This window comes from Vollenhovia emeryi, unplaced genomic scaffold (assembly GCF_000949405.1).
Source record: "Vollenhovia emeryi isolate VEMERY1.0 unplaced genomic scaffold, V.emery_V1.0 DF939127.1, whole genome shotgun sequence".
NCBI lineage: Eukaryota > Metazoa > Arthropoda > Insecta > Hymenoptera > Formicidae > Vollenhovia > Vollenhovia emeryi.
In genome coordinates this window covers 2,068,829-2,088,533 of record NW_011967239.1, presented here as the reverse complement: position 1 = coordinate 2,088,533, position 19,705 = coordinate 2,068,829, and the positions used below count along the sequence as shown (strand labels likewise).

The 19,705-nt window shown below is 43.9% G+C and overlaps 2 protein-coding genes and 1 long non-coding RNA gene across 3 annotated transcripts; 1 reads left to right on the top strand and 2 right to left on the bottom strand.

Moving 5' to 3' along the window:
* The first annotated feature begins 1,616 nt into the window (after nt 1-1,616).
* On the top strand, nt 1,617-11,539 carry LOC105568849 (protein lethal(2)essential for life). The gene is made up of 3 exons (XM_012024842.1): nt 1,617-3,263; nt 9,023-9,244; nt 10,854-11,539. Exons 1-3 carry the CDS (start codon nt 3,018-3,020, stop codon nt 10,977-10,979), a joined length of 594 nt encoding a protein of 197 aa, XP_011880232.1. The 5' UTR covers nt 1,617-3,017; the 3' UTR covers nt 10,980-11,539.
* On the bottom strand, nt 9,397-11,940 carry LOC105568850. Its single transcript, XR_001009454.1, has 3 exons — nt 11,738-11,940; nt 10,306-10,420; nt 9,397-9,538 (listed from the first exon to the last, which is right to left on the bottom strand). It is a non-coding gene; the product is annotated as an uncharacterized LOC105568850 (long non-coding RNA).
* A 4,258-nt stretch (nt 11,941-16,198) lies between these two features.
* Nucleotides 16,199-19,619, bottom strand: LOC105568845 (aquaporin-like). The gene is made up of 6 exons (XM_012024829.1): nt 19,519-19,619; nt 19,280-19,455; nt 18,637-18,780; nt 18,324-18,557; nt 17,994-18,074; nt 16,199-17,495 (listed from the first exon to the last, which is right to left on the bottom strand). Exons 1-6 carry the CDS (start codon nt 19,532-19,534, stop codon nt 17,340-17,342), a joined length of 807 nt encoding a protein of 268 aa, XP_011880219.1. The 5' UTR covers nt 19,535-19,619; the 3' UTR covers nt 16,199-17,339.
* Between the last annotated feature and the right edge of the window lie 86 nt (nt 19,620-19,705).

The following is a 19,705-nucleotide window of genomic DNA, read 5'->3' as shown; positions in this document are numbered from 1 at the left end:
GAATTGACGAAGTTTGCTGGAATGGTCAGACTGTTTCGAAGATGAATTCGATCCCAACTGCCTCGCACACACGACACGACGTCGACTCGTTACCGGGCGGTCCAAATTCGGATCGTAAGGCGCGACGCCTCGCGACAATCGCGGGATGACGAACCAGCGAGGATTCCAATTGTAAAAATCGCAGCTTGACGGAGTAGCAAGAATGTTCGAAATGCCGCCGCGAGAAAGAACGGCGGAGTCGATCTCCACCAAAATCTCGTCCGTGTTCGAAGTCGGTGTATTCTTGGACAGGACAGTCAGTGAAACGTCACGTGACATTGTAGGAAAACACCTACTCCGCATCGCGGCTATTTAAGATGGGCCCGCGGACTCGCGCTGAATCAGAAGCCGACTTCGGACGATATCGGAATAGTCTGGTGAATCTTGGAGTGATCGATCGGATCTTCACGTTCCATACAAAGTACGGTAGCACGTACGATATTCCCGTGTATGTTATGTTTCTTTGTGTGTACCGTACCCCCGGAATTTCATTGTCAGTTGTGAATCTTACAAGCTTACTAATGACTGTTACACACAATACAAGTTCAGCTTGACGGAGATTGTAATATATTAATAATCTTAGGATTACTTAAAAGTAACCTTACACGCTATTTGCTGTAGACTCGTGTTTCGAGAATAAGCTTATCGGTACGTTTTGTGCGAAATAATCTTATACTAACGGTCCTTATGTCCTCGCACCCACCCACCCAACTACCGTTCGAGAGCGGTCGTTGAATGCCCTTAATTACGGAAGAAGTGAAGAGTGAGGAATTTTACCGCTTACGATTTGGAATATGTGAATCGTTAATCGTCGCGTTTAGTGAATAGTGTCGAGCCTTTTACTCATTTAAAGGTTGCGGAGGGTGTGAGACTCTAAACTAGTCCCTGCACTATCTGATTGCTCGTTATCGTTGTTCCATCGCTTAAGTTGGTCGATACTCAATTTCCGACAATCCGTCGGCCCGAGATTGAGCTTTCGCTTAAACTCCCTTGCGTCATCTTACGCGAACGGACTAGCTCTATGCGGTTCCACCCTGCAACTTATGACTTACAACTATGCCTAAACTTTATTGAGTTAATTTCTTTTCTTTTATTTTATTTTAATTAAGTTCATCTCTTTGAGTGTCTCAATCGCGATTCCGATCTACTAATAATTGTGCTTTGGCTGTCTCGATCTACCTCGCGCTCGTACTACTTCGCGTTGCTTAACCAAACTTACGGAAATTAATTCGGTCATTGCCCATACAGCACACAAATGTTGAATCAACATCTCAGAAACGTTCCAATACAACGTTGCAATATTGCATCAATATTACGAAATGTAGATTCAACGTTGAAAAGATATTGCAAAAGCGTCTAATGTCCGCTGAATTGTAATGTCTTATCAACGTTACAATTCAACATTCAGAAAACACTGTTAAATTATACTGAGTTTACATTGGTCGCGTTTAGCGGAATATTTTTTACAACTGTTGGAAGTACTGGAATTGGATTATACCGCTAACATAATCCAATCTTAGCTCAGCAAATTTCTGACCGTTGCAAAATTATTGTATACATTTTATAATTATACATTTTTTAAGTATCTATTTGAGGATCAAAAAATAATAATTTGTTCAAGATTGTTTGAACGTTGCAGCAACATAAAGAATCAATGTACAAACATTAGCCTAGATTCAACGTAGAAAAGATATTTATACTTCAACATTCAATATCGCAACGTTTCAGCAACATTATTTTAACTTTCTGCTGTATGGGTTGTTTACCGAGACGTTATCTTCGAATTTGTTCACGCGAAGTCTCTCTATCGCACGAGGGAAATTATATTCGTAAATTGTAGTGTCTGATTTATATCGTGCGATGGTTGCAAGACGGTTTAAATTTACCTTTTTTTTATAGAGAGATTTAGCTTTGGTCAGTCTGTCAAAGGGAGCAATTGAGGTGAAGGTGGAAAAATTTTTCGCAAATGTGTGCTAGATTTTAACGAAGCGAAAGTGCTTAACGTCCGTACAGCACGTGTGAATTAATGGATTCAGTTAACGCGCTCTTACGTTCCCCTAAAACCTATCGGTTAACCAACGAGTAGCCTAGATTAATTAGGACTTAGAATTAGTAAGGACTGTGTCAAGTCGATACGATTGGGACTTATTTTCGACTGGAACTCTCATGTCATATGCGGCATCTGCTGACTCATCCACTCCGAAATGGATGACTTGGATTTCGATAAGTCTTTTGTAACTGCGATGTGCTTCGGCCATGGTGAGATCTCGTGATAAATTTGTTTACGCTAGAATCGGATGTGTGCCAGCACGTGTATATTGATAGTATTCCGAGATTAATTCCGAGAGATTAATTATACGCTTAACGATAATCCTTAAATACTTCAGTGTCGATAATGCAAGCGATAATGCTAACGAGAGAACTAACAATCAGTAATATTAATGAGTTATTGCAGCCTTCGTGCAGCCTAATTAAAACTTATCGATCTATTCTGTAAGATTTTTGCCCTGTAAGCTCGTTTTAGGCCTTGCATTTTATAAGAAGATTTTCTATAAGCTCTGTAGCCCCCGTTAGCTCTTTCTTCTTTCCGATGTTTGCGCTTTCCCTCCAGCTCTACACTACTACATAACTTACAGAGATACAGCGTTACAGAGCATCTTTACAGAATAGACTCATTATAGACGCCGTCGTGTGTGCGCTGTAGTATCATAATTATGATACAGTAAATGCGTACTATATATATTAGTGGTACGAATCTTTTCTCTCACTCGTTTTTCATTCATTCTTGTTTCTCGCCCGGACCGTCTGGATTTTATTTTTTCACTTTCCCTGAAAAATTCTCCTCTCTTTTTTTTGTTTGTTTTTTTCTTCGTTTGTTTTTCCTTCGTTTGTTTTTCCTTCGGAGTTTTAACGACCCTTTAAAGATCAAGCGAAAAGCGCCGATCGATCATTAGCGATTGTCGCGCTGATGTTCGCAGATGTCAATTGTGCCGCTCATTTTCCGCAATTGGTGGGACGAATTCGAGCGTCCCTCGCGGCTTTTGGATCAGCACTTCGGCACTGGCCTCTACCGAGACGATCTGATCTCAAGTCTCTCCGGTCTCGGCATCGATCGGCCAGCACGCTCGATCCTCGGGAATAGGTACTACCGACCATGGGGGAACGTGACGCGTCAAAATTCGAGCGGGACCAGCACGATCCAGTTGGACAATGAGAATTTCCAGGTTGGTATTTGTAGATCGATTTTGCGCAATACCAAACTACAACGAAACGGGACACTGCACGGTGCAATCAGATCGAAAGTGAATTTGCGAATTCTTCTTTTTGCCTTCTGCAGGTCTCTGTGAGTTTGAAGTAAGTTCCAAATGTGAATCTTTGCGAGCAGGATAGAATTTTGCGGTCTGTGATTATACGTCGCCTGCAATGAAACCGTGAAATATTGGAAGACTTTATATTTCTATCGTTATTTTAGTTCATTCGCGGTCGTCTCGACAAAAGTTTTTTCAAGTGTCTTTTATTAAAATTATTTCACTTAACTGGGGCTTCGTTAGTGCTTCATAAATCCAAGTATCTTATCAAGGAAACATTATTTTATTTTTTCTATTTTCACTATACCCGAAGAAAATTGCTAAACTATTTTTATTTCCTCTGATGTTTTCCGGTGTTTTTGAACACTTGCCTCTGTGTTTGTTATTTGTGCCCGTTCGTTAGAGGGATAGCATTAGCAATTTAGTCGATTCACTACGACAGAGTGAGCAGTAAAATGTGTACGGAATCTTTCTGGCCAGAAAATACGTCCTTTCCCGCGATCGTGCTCGTCCATGTTACGTGACGTTACACTGTCAAGTGATCTTTGTTATTTTGTCACCAAACGATTCATCTTCTCGTGGCGAAACACGAAAGATGGCCTCAAATTATGAACCTTACATTACAATGGTGGCTCTGCCTGTTCGAGTGCTTCTTAACGTTACTTTAGGTTGTTTAATGAATAACTTTCCTAAGACACACGTTCGATACGCGTCGGTCTAGCCTAGTTGCGCGCGTGTCTTGCGATCAGACGGACTTATTGAACTCGAAGCAACATATCCTTTTGTCAAGATCAATTTTATTTTGCAAACTATATAATTCGCGCGTCCTATTTCGTGCAGTTAATTCGTGAGACATTGATCAAATCTTTCGTCGTAGAGTTGCCAGTGGTGGCGTTTTCGTCGGGAAAGTATTAAAAACTTACTTAAGATATATTATAGGGCGGAAGTACTGCTGTGTAACGGTCCAATTCCATCTTTTGCAGGATCCTGGCTAAAGCTAGCAGGATCCTGCGAAAGATGGGAATTGGCCGAAAATTATTTAGAACTAATAGAAGTTCAGGGAGAAGATTTGATGTTCCTGTCTATACGTAATAATGGACTCGGTAATAATAATCGATAACGCAAGTGGACGATAAGACTGTTAGCTCTTCTCGATTGATCTGCAATTCAAATATCGCCGCTAATTTCGCCTCAGAAGAATATCGTTATACTAAATTGCTTATAATATTCGAAAGCCTTGTGCATATACTCTTGCAGTTTCTGGAAGCTCTCTTCTATCGCGTAATCTCAAAGTGGCGTGAAAATGGTGACAATTATTCGCAATAATTTCCTGTTAAATGTCTGTTCGCTCGATTAGATTTCGTGGCGCGGCAAGAGAGCGTAAACAAGAAGCAACGCGCGTTAAAATTACCACAAAATGTCCCGAACGCGAGTGTGACGTAACGTGTTAATTTTAGGTGGGTTTTTCGCGTATTTTTAGTCGTCGCTCTTACGCCGCGGAACTGTCCACGGCTAGCTGGATATTACTGGCTTTCTCAGATCGCGGGGAAAATTACAACCGTTGCGTTTCCGGCGCGGAACGATTGAAGAAACACGGTTTCACGAAAGCTGGTCAGAAAAGTCGACATGAGGCTCGCGATTCGGGATGATATGCACGCGATTAACGCTTAGGATTAACACGCGCTGCGGAAATACCGATTATCTTACGCTGCAGTTATCCTAAAACATATAGTAGACAAGTCGAGAATCAAGAATCAATCGAATGCCCAGCTGTCGCGTCCGAGGGTGTCACGTATGGATTTAGATCGCCTGAATCAATTTGCACGAAGCAACCCCCCCTTTTCTGTCTTTCTCCGAAAGATTCAAATGCGAATAAAGGACGCTGTTATCCCTTTGATTATAAGACGTCGTTGGATCCTTGAAACTTGGTTTGGTTTCGCACTGGATAAAACGGCCGCGAGGTCGCTACCTCCCGATCCCTCCTGGAGATCGTTCGGTTATCACGCCTCCGATCTATCGTAACTTAGTAACTCGACAGTAATATCGATTAATATATATCGGTGACGATCAGTCGCCCAATTTTATGTACGCAAGCTGCAGATACGTATTTGTTCGCCGTGAGAGCGTGTCGCGGCACGCCTAAAATTCATCGCTTTCGCAAAGGCGATCGGTTATGGCTCTATGATCGTTATTTATCTTGTCTCTCTGGAAGTTCGGTGATGCAACAGCAAACGAAATATAACCGGTGCACTGTGTGCGACAACTTAGTCACGGTCCTTTCCTCTTTTTACGTTCTTACTGATCGTTTGTGTCGAATACAAATACGCAACTCGCTCTAAAAGCTCCTAAACTCACGAATTTGAACGTGTTCGGTTCGTCAAATTACATGGGCACCTCGTCGTGCATGTAACGCGATTCACCTGACAGGTTCCAAATTCGTGACTTCGAGATCGTTCTGCCTTAGTGCGCTACAATTACATTGATTTCCACGAGAAAGTTCGATGATGCAACAGCGAACGGAATGTGTTCGATCACGCGTGATAATAACTTAGGCTAAGACACGACTTAAACTCTTTAGCGGTTCTTTACTCCTTATTTTGATATATTGATAACGCGAGCGCGATTTGTATCGGACGCAAAATGAATTTTGTGTCGGATACAAAGAGCCTCGAATGATAACCTACGAAAAAAAAGTACAATATTTAATAAGTGTATTATAGGGGAAGATACTTTCCTTTACGTTATCTTCTAGCGAAAAAAAAAACGAATAGCGTATCGTAATTTAAATTTCGAAATATAGAAAAGTCGCAGGAGACAAATAATCGAAGATGATGGGGAGTGACGCGAGGGGTAAGGACGAAAGGGCGCATTCGTAAGAAGAAAAATAAAAAGAGAGGGAACCGGGGAGGAAAGGGAACGGGAGGGGGAAGGAGAAGGAAGGGAAGGGAAGGAACGGGAGAGGGGGGGGGAGGGGGGAAGCGTTAACGGAAAAGAATCGAAATAGAGACTCTATCTACTCGAACGTTATTTTCGAAGGGGACCAATCAGCCGCGGGGCTGTCAAAAGGGAAAAGAAACCCCGGCAGGGGATGAAACGAAACGCGAGAGACGGGTGAAACTTAACGGTCGGTAAGAGCGGCTGAAAGCAACGAACGAAAAAGATCCGGAACACCAGAAGGCCCGAAAAACTGATGACTACATCTGCTGCGGCTGCCGCTGTCTCTATCGTCGTGCTTGCATACGTTGTGCATTATAATTACGCGTTACAATTACGCTCTCATAAACCGCGCGATCGCGCACGCGACGCGAAGTCGACCGGGAGGGCGGCAACTCGATACTTTATTTCTTTTTCGACGGATCGGGATGGCGAAACGAGTATTCGGGAGTATTTTTGAGGGGGGATAGGGGACGTTGTTTCCTGCACCTGCCCTCTGGGCGAGGGAGGGCGAGTGAATCGGAGGGACGACTTTTCCTTCTTTCTTTTCCTTTCCAATGTGAATAAGTAAATTTTGGCTTGTTTTTCTTTCTCTTCCCCGCGTAGGTTCGAATAATCTGACACGTCGAGAGAATGTCCAAGGCGTTTATCTGTCCCCTTTTACAATGATTACATTTGTGCCGAAAAGAGTTTAGCTTTTTCTACAGCATCGGTAGCAGTCTAATCGCCCTATTTGGGTATAATCCGGTTGTGTAGCAATAGTCACGGTGTTAGCAGATTTCCCGTCTAAAGGGACCAAGTTATCCTTCTCGTTTGCCGGAAGTGCTCTACGAAAGGTACGCGTATCAAAAAAGGACGATCGCGCTGCACGATCTCCGGTTAGTCACGCCGGTTTCGGAATCTCTATGAAATCACAGTTTTACCACAGTTCTCGTTTTACCTCCCCCTTCTTTAATCTTATTGTACATATATATATATTTGTGTGCGTGTGCGTGTATGCGCGTGTGTGTATGTGTGTTTTTCTTTTTCGTTATTTTTCACTTCTCCGCCTCTTTCTGCGATATTTTTTCCTCGCGCAATCGCGCGCACGGTTTGCCTGTCGTAGGTCCGAGGTGACTACTATTCCGTTCGTTAGCGTCTTGTGATTTTGTTTTTTCTCTCGTTCAGAGTCGCACGCGAGAAATCGCGCGCAGCAGCCACGGAATAAAATATGCAACCGAAAGAGTAGATGTATCGCGTCGTGCTTAATCAGTCTTGTTCGAATGGAAGAACCGAGGCTCGTGTCGTCCCGACGAGCGCCGACGCACCCCTCAGAGCTCAGGGTGCGCCGCTCACGCGAACGGGACCCGCGGGCCCCGATGCCCCCCGCCTGTTTATAATCTCTATACAAAAATAAATGCTTTTTGAATACCCACAACAATAGAATTGTACAAAATGATCTTTGTGCTTTTTTTTCTCTTCTTCTACACGGAACTCGTTTTCCTTTATCTCTTTATTTGTACAAAATATGTCGCTCTGCGCGCAGCACTCGAGTCGACGACCGTTCGCGGAGCGCGGTCGCTCCGCGAAAATTTCTCTCTCCCTCTCTTCCTGCCTTCTGCTCTTTCTTTCCTTTTTGGTATTTACTATTTTCGAAATGCACAGCCTATTATCCTCCGCTAATCTCTTCGCGCTCGCGTTTGCCGAGCTCCGGGATTAAGCAGGATCATCCGGAGAGACTCGGGCAAGCTTGCCTCACTACCATCGGTTGTTAAAGCTTCCTCGTCAAAGTGTCATTCATCTCTCTCTCTATCTTCCTCGCTCTTTGTTTTTTTTTGTTTTTTTTTAATTTTGTTTTATCGTTTTATCCCTTATGTTTTCCTCACTGAAGCGAGCCGCCGGCCGCAAAGGGACTAGGTACCGCGATCGCGACCGATCGCTCCCTGCACGACCGCGCACTCGCAGTAAATAAAGAAGAATCCACCTACTTGTATGTGTGCTCGTTCTTTTGGATCGTAAAAAAAAAAAGGGGGAACAATGTCACACAAGTAGGTGCGCCCGGCAACTACATCTTCCCGGTTTGCTTTTGTACCATAACGCGCGATAATTTAAAGAAACGCGGAGGAATACATATGAGAGAATCGGGACAAGAAAAAAGAATCGGTACTTTTACGACACGCTTATCTGCCGGTCGGGATTGGATCTAGAACGTTAGTCGAATCGCCATTTTCCTCGCTCGCCGCGGAAACTCCAACAACCGGGCCTGATCGGCGGCTCCCTGAACGCTGATATGAAAGGACGAGTGTGAGACCGAACGAAGCGTTGCTCTAGATGATAAGCCGGAATTGTGGTGCGCGAGACAGCTCGCCTAACGCGTACGGTATTTTGGAATACGGTGCATCGGATTTAGAATATGAGCTAGGACGTGCGCGGCGGCGCTCGAGATCCTCTTCCGGACGAAAATTCAGTTAGCCAGGGTAAGAACGAAACGCCAAGAGGGTAAAAGAAACGCTAATCCGCGCGATACAAGAAACGGGGTGGCGGGGTCTTATTGCTCAAAAGTCGACCATCGTTTTCGGAGTAAGCTCGTTCGGGAGAGTGATCGGTACTTAACTTTTGCTTTACGGATGCATGGCGGCTACGTTTGCGATCGCTCACGGAAGAACGCGAGACTTCTGTTCTCAGTAAGACGGACGAGAGAGGATCCTGAGCGAGATAATGACGAGCCCCCTTCCCGCGGGGCTGTGCCGTCTGATCCGCAGGTGATACTGGACGTGCAACAATTCTCACCGGAGGAGATCACGGTGAAGACGGTCGACAATCACGTCGTTATCGAGGCGAAGCATGAGGAGAAGCAGGACGAGCACGGCTACATCAGCAGACACTTCGTACGCAGATACGTCCTGCCCCCGTCTCACGACCTCGTCAACATCACCTCGACCCTATCCTCGGATGGTGTGCTAACTATCACGGCGCCCAAAAAGGTACGCTCGATCGAGCCGAGACAATCCGCATTAACATCCGCCTCGCTCCCTCATTCGCGGCTTCAACCGCGAACGAACGGAGCTTCTCTCTACCTCACCCTCTATCTTCTCTCGCGCTCTTTCGCTCCTCCTCCTCCACTCTCTCGTCTTCGTTATAGCTGGTGCGGCTTACGTTACATATTTGATTTTTGCTTTTCGATCCCGACGTTCCCAATGCTGCGCCTCAGTGTGCAGTACTAGAGGAGGCAGATGGTGCCGACGGTTTTGGATCAGACACTACGAGTCTGCTCTAAACTACAAAACAGAACATGTCTCGTTAACGTTACGGAATTCAGGGCGCAGTTCTTGCGCGTGGACGAGGCACATTCGCGGTATCGTTAGATCAGCGTGCGTCGATTTTAAAGCAAGTTCCTGAAACTCGGCGATACTATATGCAAAAGCGCGAGCGACAAACCATTGCGATAAGACGATCTCTTATCTCGATATACTCGATCCCTTAACGTTAGACTTGAGAGCAATTGCATTTTCGGTGAGTTTCAAAAATCGACTTCTGTTAAAATCGATGACACCTTGCCGACAGTCGAGTGCCCCTCATCAAATATCACGTATTTTTAACTTGTTACGTAATTTATCGATCTATCAATATTGATCGATATCGATCAATTTATCACTATCGATAAAATAATTTTATTGATCATTTCTCTATTTATTTACATAATTTTTCTTAATTTTTAGACCACTAAAATGAATTTGATTGAAAATGTATATGTATATATTTTTTTCGAACATGGAATTATTTTAATTTAGGCGTATTTAAATTTTGACTGCAAATTTATCATTCTTTTGCGATGATTCCAACGCATAAAAGTTAATTTTATATTATCGAACAAAGACCTTTTTTCGCTGTCAGCATAAAATAGTTCAAAGCCGCATTTATTATTTATAGTACATGCCTCGTACATTGAACTTAATCGTCGTATTTTTAACTATTTTAATTCATTGTCCACAGACATGATTCTACCATAATGCATAACATATCGTGTCTAGATCTATGCGCTTACCTGTATATCGCAGTTCTCTCCTCATATTTGTTCAAAGCGTGAAGGAATTTCAAATTCTAATCACGGCTGTTATCGTCGCGTACGGATTGTTCAAGCACCGACCCCGTAGGGTGCACTAAAAAAAGACACAAACACATAGCTCTCATAATTCGTTAATTGGCTAACGGCCCGAGCAGAAAGTTTGTCGTAACTCGTTAAGATTCCGTCGTAAGACTTAATCGTCGCATTCATCGCATCGCAAGGCGACACACGTCTACGGCAATTCTTTGTGCGTTGACCTCCGGCATCGACTTAAGTCTTACGACGGAGTCGTAAACGGCTACGACAATCTTTCTGCCCTAAGGGTACTATTACATTTGTCGTACGACAAATTTTTTTTAAGCGTGTCGAGTGGCTACAAGTTAGAAAATTTCTAAATACTCGAGAACTTTTCTATCTAGCGGCCAATCAACACGCTTGGAAACTTTGTCGTACAAATGTAATACCAGCCTAAGGGTATTGTCGCACGTATATTATTACAATGCTATATTTCCGTTCACGTTTTTCAGAACGTGACGCCGGCTGGCACGGAAAGACGCATCAATGTTGTTCAAACGGGAGTACCAGCTGCCAAGCCGGTTCCCGTCGAAACAACTGCTACTACCACTAGTACCACCACCACTACCACCGACTGAAGAATTCATTATCCGATACTCTCATTCCGACATTCACTTCGTTCTGTTACTTTCTCGATTCTGGATGTGGCGAAACAATTTTGGAGAATGACAGAATCGTGCCGTACCTAACAATTTTCCAATTTTGATTTCACAAAAATATAATTTTCTAGCGCATATAAATATATTTTGTTACATCGTAGAAATTATGACGTTCTTGAGTTGCGTAAATTTCTTTCGCTCGTTTGCGATTTTTATCCGAGTTATCGGAGTATCTGCCATCAGTGTGTTAACTTTAGCCTCCGTTTAATTAACTTTCTCTCCTCGTCTCTTTCTAATCCTAGTTTTGGAAGAGAGATAATTAATTTCTGAGAGAGACGCAAACAATTAAACTTAAGATCCCCGAGAGAATAGTTATTTAATAGCAAGCAATAACACAATTTACAAATGTGTATAATTTAAAGATTATCAATTAAAAAGAAGAAATACCACAACATTAAACGTTAACATACGTTTACGCGCTCCCCTTCCTTGTGTTGTTATTTTCTAATTTGGACTATGAATAATTACAGCACAAATAAATTATTTTCCTCATTTAAATCCCCATTAAAATCAGAGCTCGACTATGACCTCGACCATCCTCGTCACTTTGACAGTAAAAATTGAAGCGATAAGATTTTACACGCCAAATCTGAATTAGATGAATAGATCGAACAATGGAATTTTGCAAAATGGAAAAAAGAGGGGGGAAAACCCCCAAAATTTAGGGAAATACCTACGGTAAACTGTCGCGCTCCGCACCTGGTGCCCGCTCGCCTACATTTTCCCGTGCCGGCGGTCTCGACGAAGTAAGAAGCCGAAGTGTGTTACACTGATGGTGGAGGGTGAAGGGGGTCTTCGGGTGTTCGCAGCGTCCGAACTGAACCAGGGTTTGTTTACGAATGCGCCGCGGCTGGCCGGCCGGCCGCTTTATATAGGTGCGTGCCGCGTCGCCGCAACGCGGAGGAAGCTTCGAGATCCCCGACCGCGTCCTCACTCCGCCTCGTCACATAATGCGCAATTTCGCGCGATCGACGGTTTTGGGCCCCGCCGGCTACCCGGGCCCACCTGGGACCGCGATAATCGGCATCGTCGCGACGAGTCCCGTCGATCGGCACGTCGGTCGACGTATTTTTTCCACGCCATGGCTGAGAAATCAGCAAATACCGAGTATTGATCGGGTACCCGGCAGGGACGACGGGATTTCTGGCACGTTCGCTCAGCTCAGCCGGGACTGGGGGGGCAAGGGGGCGAGGGGGGCCACCATACCTCCCAACCTACACAGGAGAGAGAATGCCGCCGTTTCCCCTCTCGCCCCCGCTGCCATTAGCACGGTCAACCGATGTATATGTGTGTGATATAATACCGTTTGTACATACAACGTGGCCGTAGCCTCGTCAAGTCACCGCTTCGTGCGGCAGTATGCGTGCGCGTCGTCGTATTTGTCTCGTATCTCGAAAGGCGAACCTGCGGGAGAACGCAGGATAGAAAAAAAAAGAAGAGCGACGGAGTCTATTGCGTAACGAAGTTACGCCGCGGAGGACCTACTTCGTAGGATGCGATTTATGGGACAACCTTGGGCTCGTGTCCGCCCGAGTTATTTTACTCCGGAAGGAATCGCGTTCGCAGGATGATTGATTTACGCGGACCCGGAGTAGACGCGATTCGCACGTCTGTTTGTAACATGCCCGCAATTTCTGCTATCGCCGGTGACGGAGACCTGTTGTCATTAATGAGCAGATTAAGCAGACTGTTTTCGAAAATATTTTGCGAGCGAGAAGGAGAGGGAGGGAGAGAGGGGGGGGGGGACGGCGCCGTGACCCAACGTTGCGAAATTGCGTGCGTGCGCCACGCCGAAATGGCTGAAACGCAGTTTCTCCGGTCGGAAAGCGCTCGTGGTGGGATTTCCGTACTGCGCAGGCAACTCGGAGTGACCTTGCGGTCTCGCTCCGGCGTAGATTTTTTTTTATCAGCTCTCGAGAGAGGCGAGCGACAGCTATTTTTACGAGTTTCGGAGGCGCGGCCGGGAGACCCGGCCGGCGGCGCGACGCGTGTTTGCAAACACGCGAGAGCCCGGGATTGACTCACGCGCCGCGACGCCGGGGCGATAACGCGAGAACGTGCGATTCCGACGCGAACGGCGAGATTGTCGCCGGCGGACAATCGGAGACGCAAACATTACGTAACGTAAAGGCCGAATCGGACTAGCAATTGCCAACTCGGATTGGATTGGCGATTAACGATTGTCTTCCAGCCAATGATAGCCGATTAAATCGCTGGCTGCTTCGCTCTCACTGGCTAAAGGACAATCGCCAATTCCAATTCAAGCCGAGTCAACAATTGCTAGTCTGATTCGATTTTAAGGCCGAATCAGACTAGCAATTGCCAACTCGGATTGGATTGGCGATTAACGATTGTCTTCCAGCCAATGATAGCCGATTAAATCGCTGGCTGCTTCGCTCTCACTGGCTAAAGGACAATCGTCAATTCCAATTCAAGCCGAGTCAACAATTGCTAGTCTGATTCGATTTTAAGGCCGGATCAGACTAGCAATTGCCAACTCGGATTGGATTGGCGATTAACGATTGTCTTCTAGCCAATGAGAGCTGATTAAATTGCTGGCTGCTTCGCTCTCACTGGCTAAAGGACAATCGTTAATCGCCAATCCAATCCGAGTCAACAATTGCTAGTCTGATTCGGTCTTAACGCGCCTCGCCGAGTCGTGTTTTGGATGTGGGTCGCGCGGAGACGATCTAGAGGCACATAATCGCGAAGAAGGGAGAAAAAGAAGAGAAGAAGATAAATGAGAGAATTCGCCGCTCGCATTAGAGATCGCAACGGCTTCGCGCGACCGGCGCGGCGCGTCGCGTCGCGTCGCGCCGCGCCGCGCCGGGCAATGGCGGTATAATAGCGTTACAACCGGGTTGCATAATATTACGTTCGTTCCTCTTTCGGTGTATCATGTACCGCTCTATCGATTTCCTTTTCATATCGCTCGTTAGCCCGGCCCGTACGTATCTACAAAGGCCGCTCCTTTTTAAGTAGACGCAATTAATGCAATTTTATTCACGGTGATATATGAGGGTCGTGCGCCAGATACTTATCTCTCTCCCCGCGAGATCGTCTTTTTGTCGGCCGTTAACAACGGCTGGCGGATTAGGCCCCGACGGAGGGGCGAGCGGAACTACTTGTATACTTGATAGAGGTGCGCACAATGTGCGCCGTGCGCGGATGCCTCGTTATATTCAGGTGTCATTCAGAGCGGCGTAATGAAATGCGAAGGTAGACGGTTGCCAACTATGTTGCATTAAACGGGAACACGGCGCGATGATCTGTGGGAACTTTCCCAACGACGTCTCTCTTTCTTACCGATCTCGTCTAGTTGTTTGGAGAACGAAGATGGTGTACAGTTAAGCGAGCATCGCTAACGAGCGGACTCTCAATTAGCGCATCTTCCCGCCGGCGTGTCTTTTCTTCTGATCCTCCGACGGGTCACTGGAACAAATCGACCTACGGTTAGGAAATCGAGAGCACTTGCCGATCGACGAGTGATCGAAAAGAAATGCACTTACAGCTCGAGCATGTCGTCATTCGAATATTCCAGTTTCAATTTGTTATTTAACGCCTCGCTCGTGGCTAAATTTAGAACGGGCGATACGGCGTGTAGTTTTTATGCGGTTTCATATTCCGGTTGTGGTCCGTAAGTGGTGACGTGGCTCTGCAAATTTGTCGTATAATAAGTTCCCTCTTAAGTGCATATAATATATTAAAACACTTGTTTTTTTAAATATGCCAGTAACTTGCATTTCAGCAATTAGTACGCAATTGTTTCCCTTATCGGATACCTAGGGGAGTAACGAGCGAGATCGTTATAAGCGCGAATATCGCAGCTTAGGCGCTTCCATCGTGTTCCAGAACATTCGAGGTTCAGCTGCAGCAGCTAATCGATAGATGCACGAAGCGAGTTATAGATATAACGTATAGAAAGTGCGCAAATGTTTGCCGTGTCGAATCCGGCAAAATAAACGCATCGATTATACGTTACATGCATTATTTTCCTCCTCGCGATTGTGTCACCGGCGATAAAAATGGAAATTACCTAATAAAGATTAATGCAGCTTCGTCGCAAGTTATAAAAAAAAAGTGCATTATAATTGTTGCGACTCTATTAATGTCCACGTGTAAATTAAAGCAGCCTCGCGCTATAATCGTAGATTAACTCAAGTATTTTTTTTTTCCAACAGACTACACAGCTTACGTGGCGGAATAAAGAACAGCTTGTGTAAAGTTAGACAGTCTCCTTCGCACCGTCATCTATATTAAACCCAACGACTTGTTCATACTCCGTCGTAGGATAGCAAGGATTGAACGACTATTACGCAACAGGGGCGAAAATCGCCCCACCCTAATCGAGCGCCGCGCAGAAGTTCGATCCGCCGAGAGAAAAGAAAGGGCGCTACGTCGCAATATTCTCTCCCCCGGGGAGAGAGAGAGAGACCCCGCTGTAAAGCTTTCCTCTCGCCATCGCGGCACCGCGGTTTACCCTCATCAGCTCGCTACATAAATAACGAACTCCCGTCGTCCGCGGCGTCGTGCTTCCCCGAGCGCACGGGTAACCTGCCTGGCCGCTGGACTAATTTTAGTTGCCTCGCCGGTACCGCGCGACCTTGAACTCGGCAGTCACGTCGAGGATGATGTTGCAGCCGGGATACACCGGCGGACTCGGGTCTCAAAATCCCGGATTCCGGTCGCGCGGCGGCCGGCCAACCGGTCCAGCGGCGAGCCGGTTCGCAACGATCTGCCCCGTGACACTTGTAGCACAATGCTGCTAGATATACTTTTTCCACTGGAGCGACATGGGCGTTTTCGAACCCCGGGACGTACGCAGGTGTGCGTGTAGCCTGGGACGCGCGTTTCGAGAAACGTCGACGAAACGCCCCGCTATCGATCGCATCCGTGACCAAGTCCCAGCCGGCGAGAGTGTGTCGCTAGGTGAAGGTTGATGAACCTTCGCCGGTTACGATGTTTTTGCCCGGCCATTGCAAATTCAACGTATCCACCGAATAAATTACAGCGAGATTACGCAATCCTGCCGTTGCGAACTGTCATGGGAATCATCGTCGCGGATCATTCGCGAAAATACGTTTTAAAAATACGTTACTTTCGTTGAAATAGCATTAAATTAACACACGCTAGACTATATTTTAATTTATATTTTATTTCAGTTGATAAAAGTGTACTCATGTGCTGGCTTGTATTGCGATACTGAATACATTTGTACGAACAGGAACAACGTAATAACAAATAACACACATTTTCGAAGGAAATTCAAATCCTTCAATATCATTAGTTCGTGGTATTATCTTCTGCGAATTTATATAGCAATATATAATTAAATGATAGCAAAAATATATAAATGCAATTGCTGCATTCTTATCTATTTCACAGTAGTCAAACGTCAGAGCGTATAAGTGTATATGTGCAATACATGTTTAAGCTTTAAGCTTCAACGTTTAGACCTTCGCGTCGAGAGAAGAAATAAAATTCTAATAGTGAAGGAGTTAAAAATAATGCAGGACTCAGCACGAGAGTCTTTAATATTTTAAAAGTATCCACAAGGTGCACTGCGACTACATTAGATTTTACCCACTCGGATAATGTTCTATTTTTGAGGCAAAAAGAATTGTACCTTCAAACATAACGAAGGTAATTTTGAAGAAACTAGAAAAATAGACTGAAAAAAATTGATAACTATATCATTCCTTTTCTCGCTGACAAATATAATAGAAACACTGCGCAGCTAACGCGGCGCAGATCTTCTTTGTCTACAGCTGATTCGTACGTACTCAATGTACTGCAATCGATATTAAGCAATTATATACTATAGTAAATAATTTATAATATATAATCAATAGACTTCTTTGCTGCAAAGATTTATATCATAGTAATCTCTGTTTATTGGATAATACGAATAAATAAATTACACTTTTACAAACATCAGAAATATTAGACAAAGCCGGGACTAATTACATTATATTAGAATAAAGCATAAACGTTCGATTTTAACTTTTAAGTGGATCCAATGTTAAAGTTAAATAAATGAGAAAAAGAATTATTATATTTAGATTATCGTCGACTTACACCTGCCATCTAGTATTGTACAACTGGAAATGACTCTGAAGGAAACATGACCAATAGATGATAAACTAAGGAACGTGAACGTGGCTCGTAATAAATATAATTATATAATTGTTTATCATGTAAAAAGTATTAACAATTTGAATATTATACTACATCGTCATTTACGGATTGCACAACAAATTATAAAGCCTACTATTTATATTACATGATTGCATTATTCGAGTGTGGTAACACGTTGACCGACTGTTTATCTCTTACACAAATAGATTCTTTCTTGCTTTGACGGTTTTCTGTAAACAGCACTTGATAGGCATATGTTCCAAGTAAAGCTCCCAAAATAGGACCAACCCAATAAATCTAATTAAAAAAAAAAAATTAAACAATTTGCCAGACGTTTGAAAAGACATTGATTTAAACGCAAAAAATTATTTTATTTTTGTATTAACTCTTGTTCGTAAATACTAAAGTTTCACTTTTAAAGACGACGGTATATTACATTGATTTAATCTCGATATTGTCACTGAATTAAGAAAAATACTCGATACGTGACGTTTAAATAAGCTGATATGTCATTAAAGATAATTTTGTTATGTGTGCCACAATCGAGTGGCTTATTCGTGTGTTATCGCATATCAGGTATGTAGTTTTATGAAAGTTCTTATAATTGATTAAGAACAGATTAATTTAATCGTACTTTTATATATCCCGTATAATCTGAGTCAACTAAAATAATAAAGTGCAATATTGTCAATCTGCAAAATCAGAGTCTTAAGAATCGTGGATATAAATTTTCTTGCTTTTATCTACATTATAACATTACAAATATATCAAATACAATTTTTATTTCCAACTTACCCAATGATCCTGCCAAGCACTATTCCAAAATGCAGGCCCAAATGTTCGAGCGGGATTCATACTGCACCCTGTATAAGGGCCCTGAAGAGATAGAAAATAATAAATTACTAATTTTTTTCACTGTGAAAAGATTATTCGTTACTTTTATGTACTTTGTCACGTTTCTTTTATATGAATTGACATCTATGTGATGCTAAATTTTATTGAAGTTCATTAGATTATACACAGGATACACCTTTTATAGTAAAAAATATAGAGAAGCAGAATAATTGATGCATCGATGATAATAATATTGTTAATAATGTAGAAACTCGTATTGTTAAATGTTACCGCTGCGAAGGAAAGGGTAGCGACCGAGAGGCCGAATTTGAGAGCGACCGAATCCGTAGTGTGAGCGCATCGTGGATCCCACGTGGCACAAGCCGCACAAAGTAAGCAACTCGTGCAAAACGCTTCAATTAATAATGCTTGCACGGCGCTGAGCCCCGGGTGTACAACTGTCATGCAAACGCTGACGGTCGAGTTCGGGTTCCCGTCGTTGAACAATTCCGCCGGCGTTATCAACTGCAGGAATATAACAGATTATCGTTTCTCGTTGAAACATATTCGGTGTACTGTAATAATAACGTAATAAAAGCAGCACTTTTAGAGTTCCATATCCCACGGTGGCGCCGAGAAGTTGCGCCAAGATGTAAAGCACGCCGGTTGAAATTGATTTCATGCCCATGATGACTGCACCGATGGTGATAGCCGGATTAAGATGAGCGCCACTTACGTGTCCTATTATCTAAGAAATATCGGCGAGTGAAATTTCGTACGCGAAACACGATAAACCTTGTAAAAAAGTATAATATATATGGAGGAAAGTCCTCTATTATGAGATAGGCTCCTGATATGAGATAGCTAAGTTTCTGCTATATTAATAGACATCACCTGTTGGTTCCACCATGAATTTATTGCCCTTGCAGTGAAATCTGTTTAGTGGAAAATTCATTGTTAGATCGCGTAATTGTTACGAAAAAAGATTTGCGATTGAATGTGGACGTTGAAAACCTACTATCTCGTAGTAGAATCCCATCTCATGATACAGAACTTTCCTCTATATTTCTCATAAATTCCAACCAACAGAATTTAACTTCGTCGATATTGTAAGCTCACGTGGAACTTATATCGCAGATGAATGCATGTTTGGTGAATATTAAATGTGTTCAGCGCAAAAAGTGCACTTACGAAACAATTGGTTTATATCGTTTTGAGGATATAACGAATGATGCGACAACACGTACCATAATTACGAGATTCACCGTCAGACCGAAGGTGAGTGCAGTTTGCAGCAGCGGAGGTGGCGCGGGCCCCATGGCACCGACACATCCCATGCAACCGACGAACAAGAGGATACTCGTGCCAACGATCTCCGCCATGAGCATCGTCATCGTGTTCTCCTGCAGCCTCCATATTCTGCCTGGAAAAGTCGCACAAGCGGATTTCGATGTTCATATAAATCTCGATGTTAAACACTCATTACCCCGATCGTTCGGCATGGTGGGATCACTGACGCGACCGTCGAGTCTACCACGACTATTACTTTAACGATCTGCGCAAATCGCCTCGCCGCTCTTCGTATAGGGTATAAAAAAAAGTGTGGCATCTTATCGATAGATACGTGGAGTGCTCCTCGAATCACTGTTCGAATGCATATACTGAGAAAATGT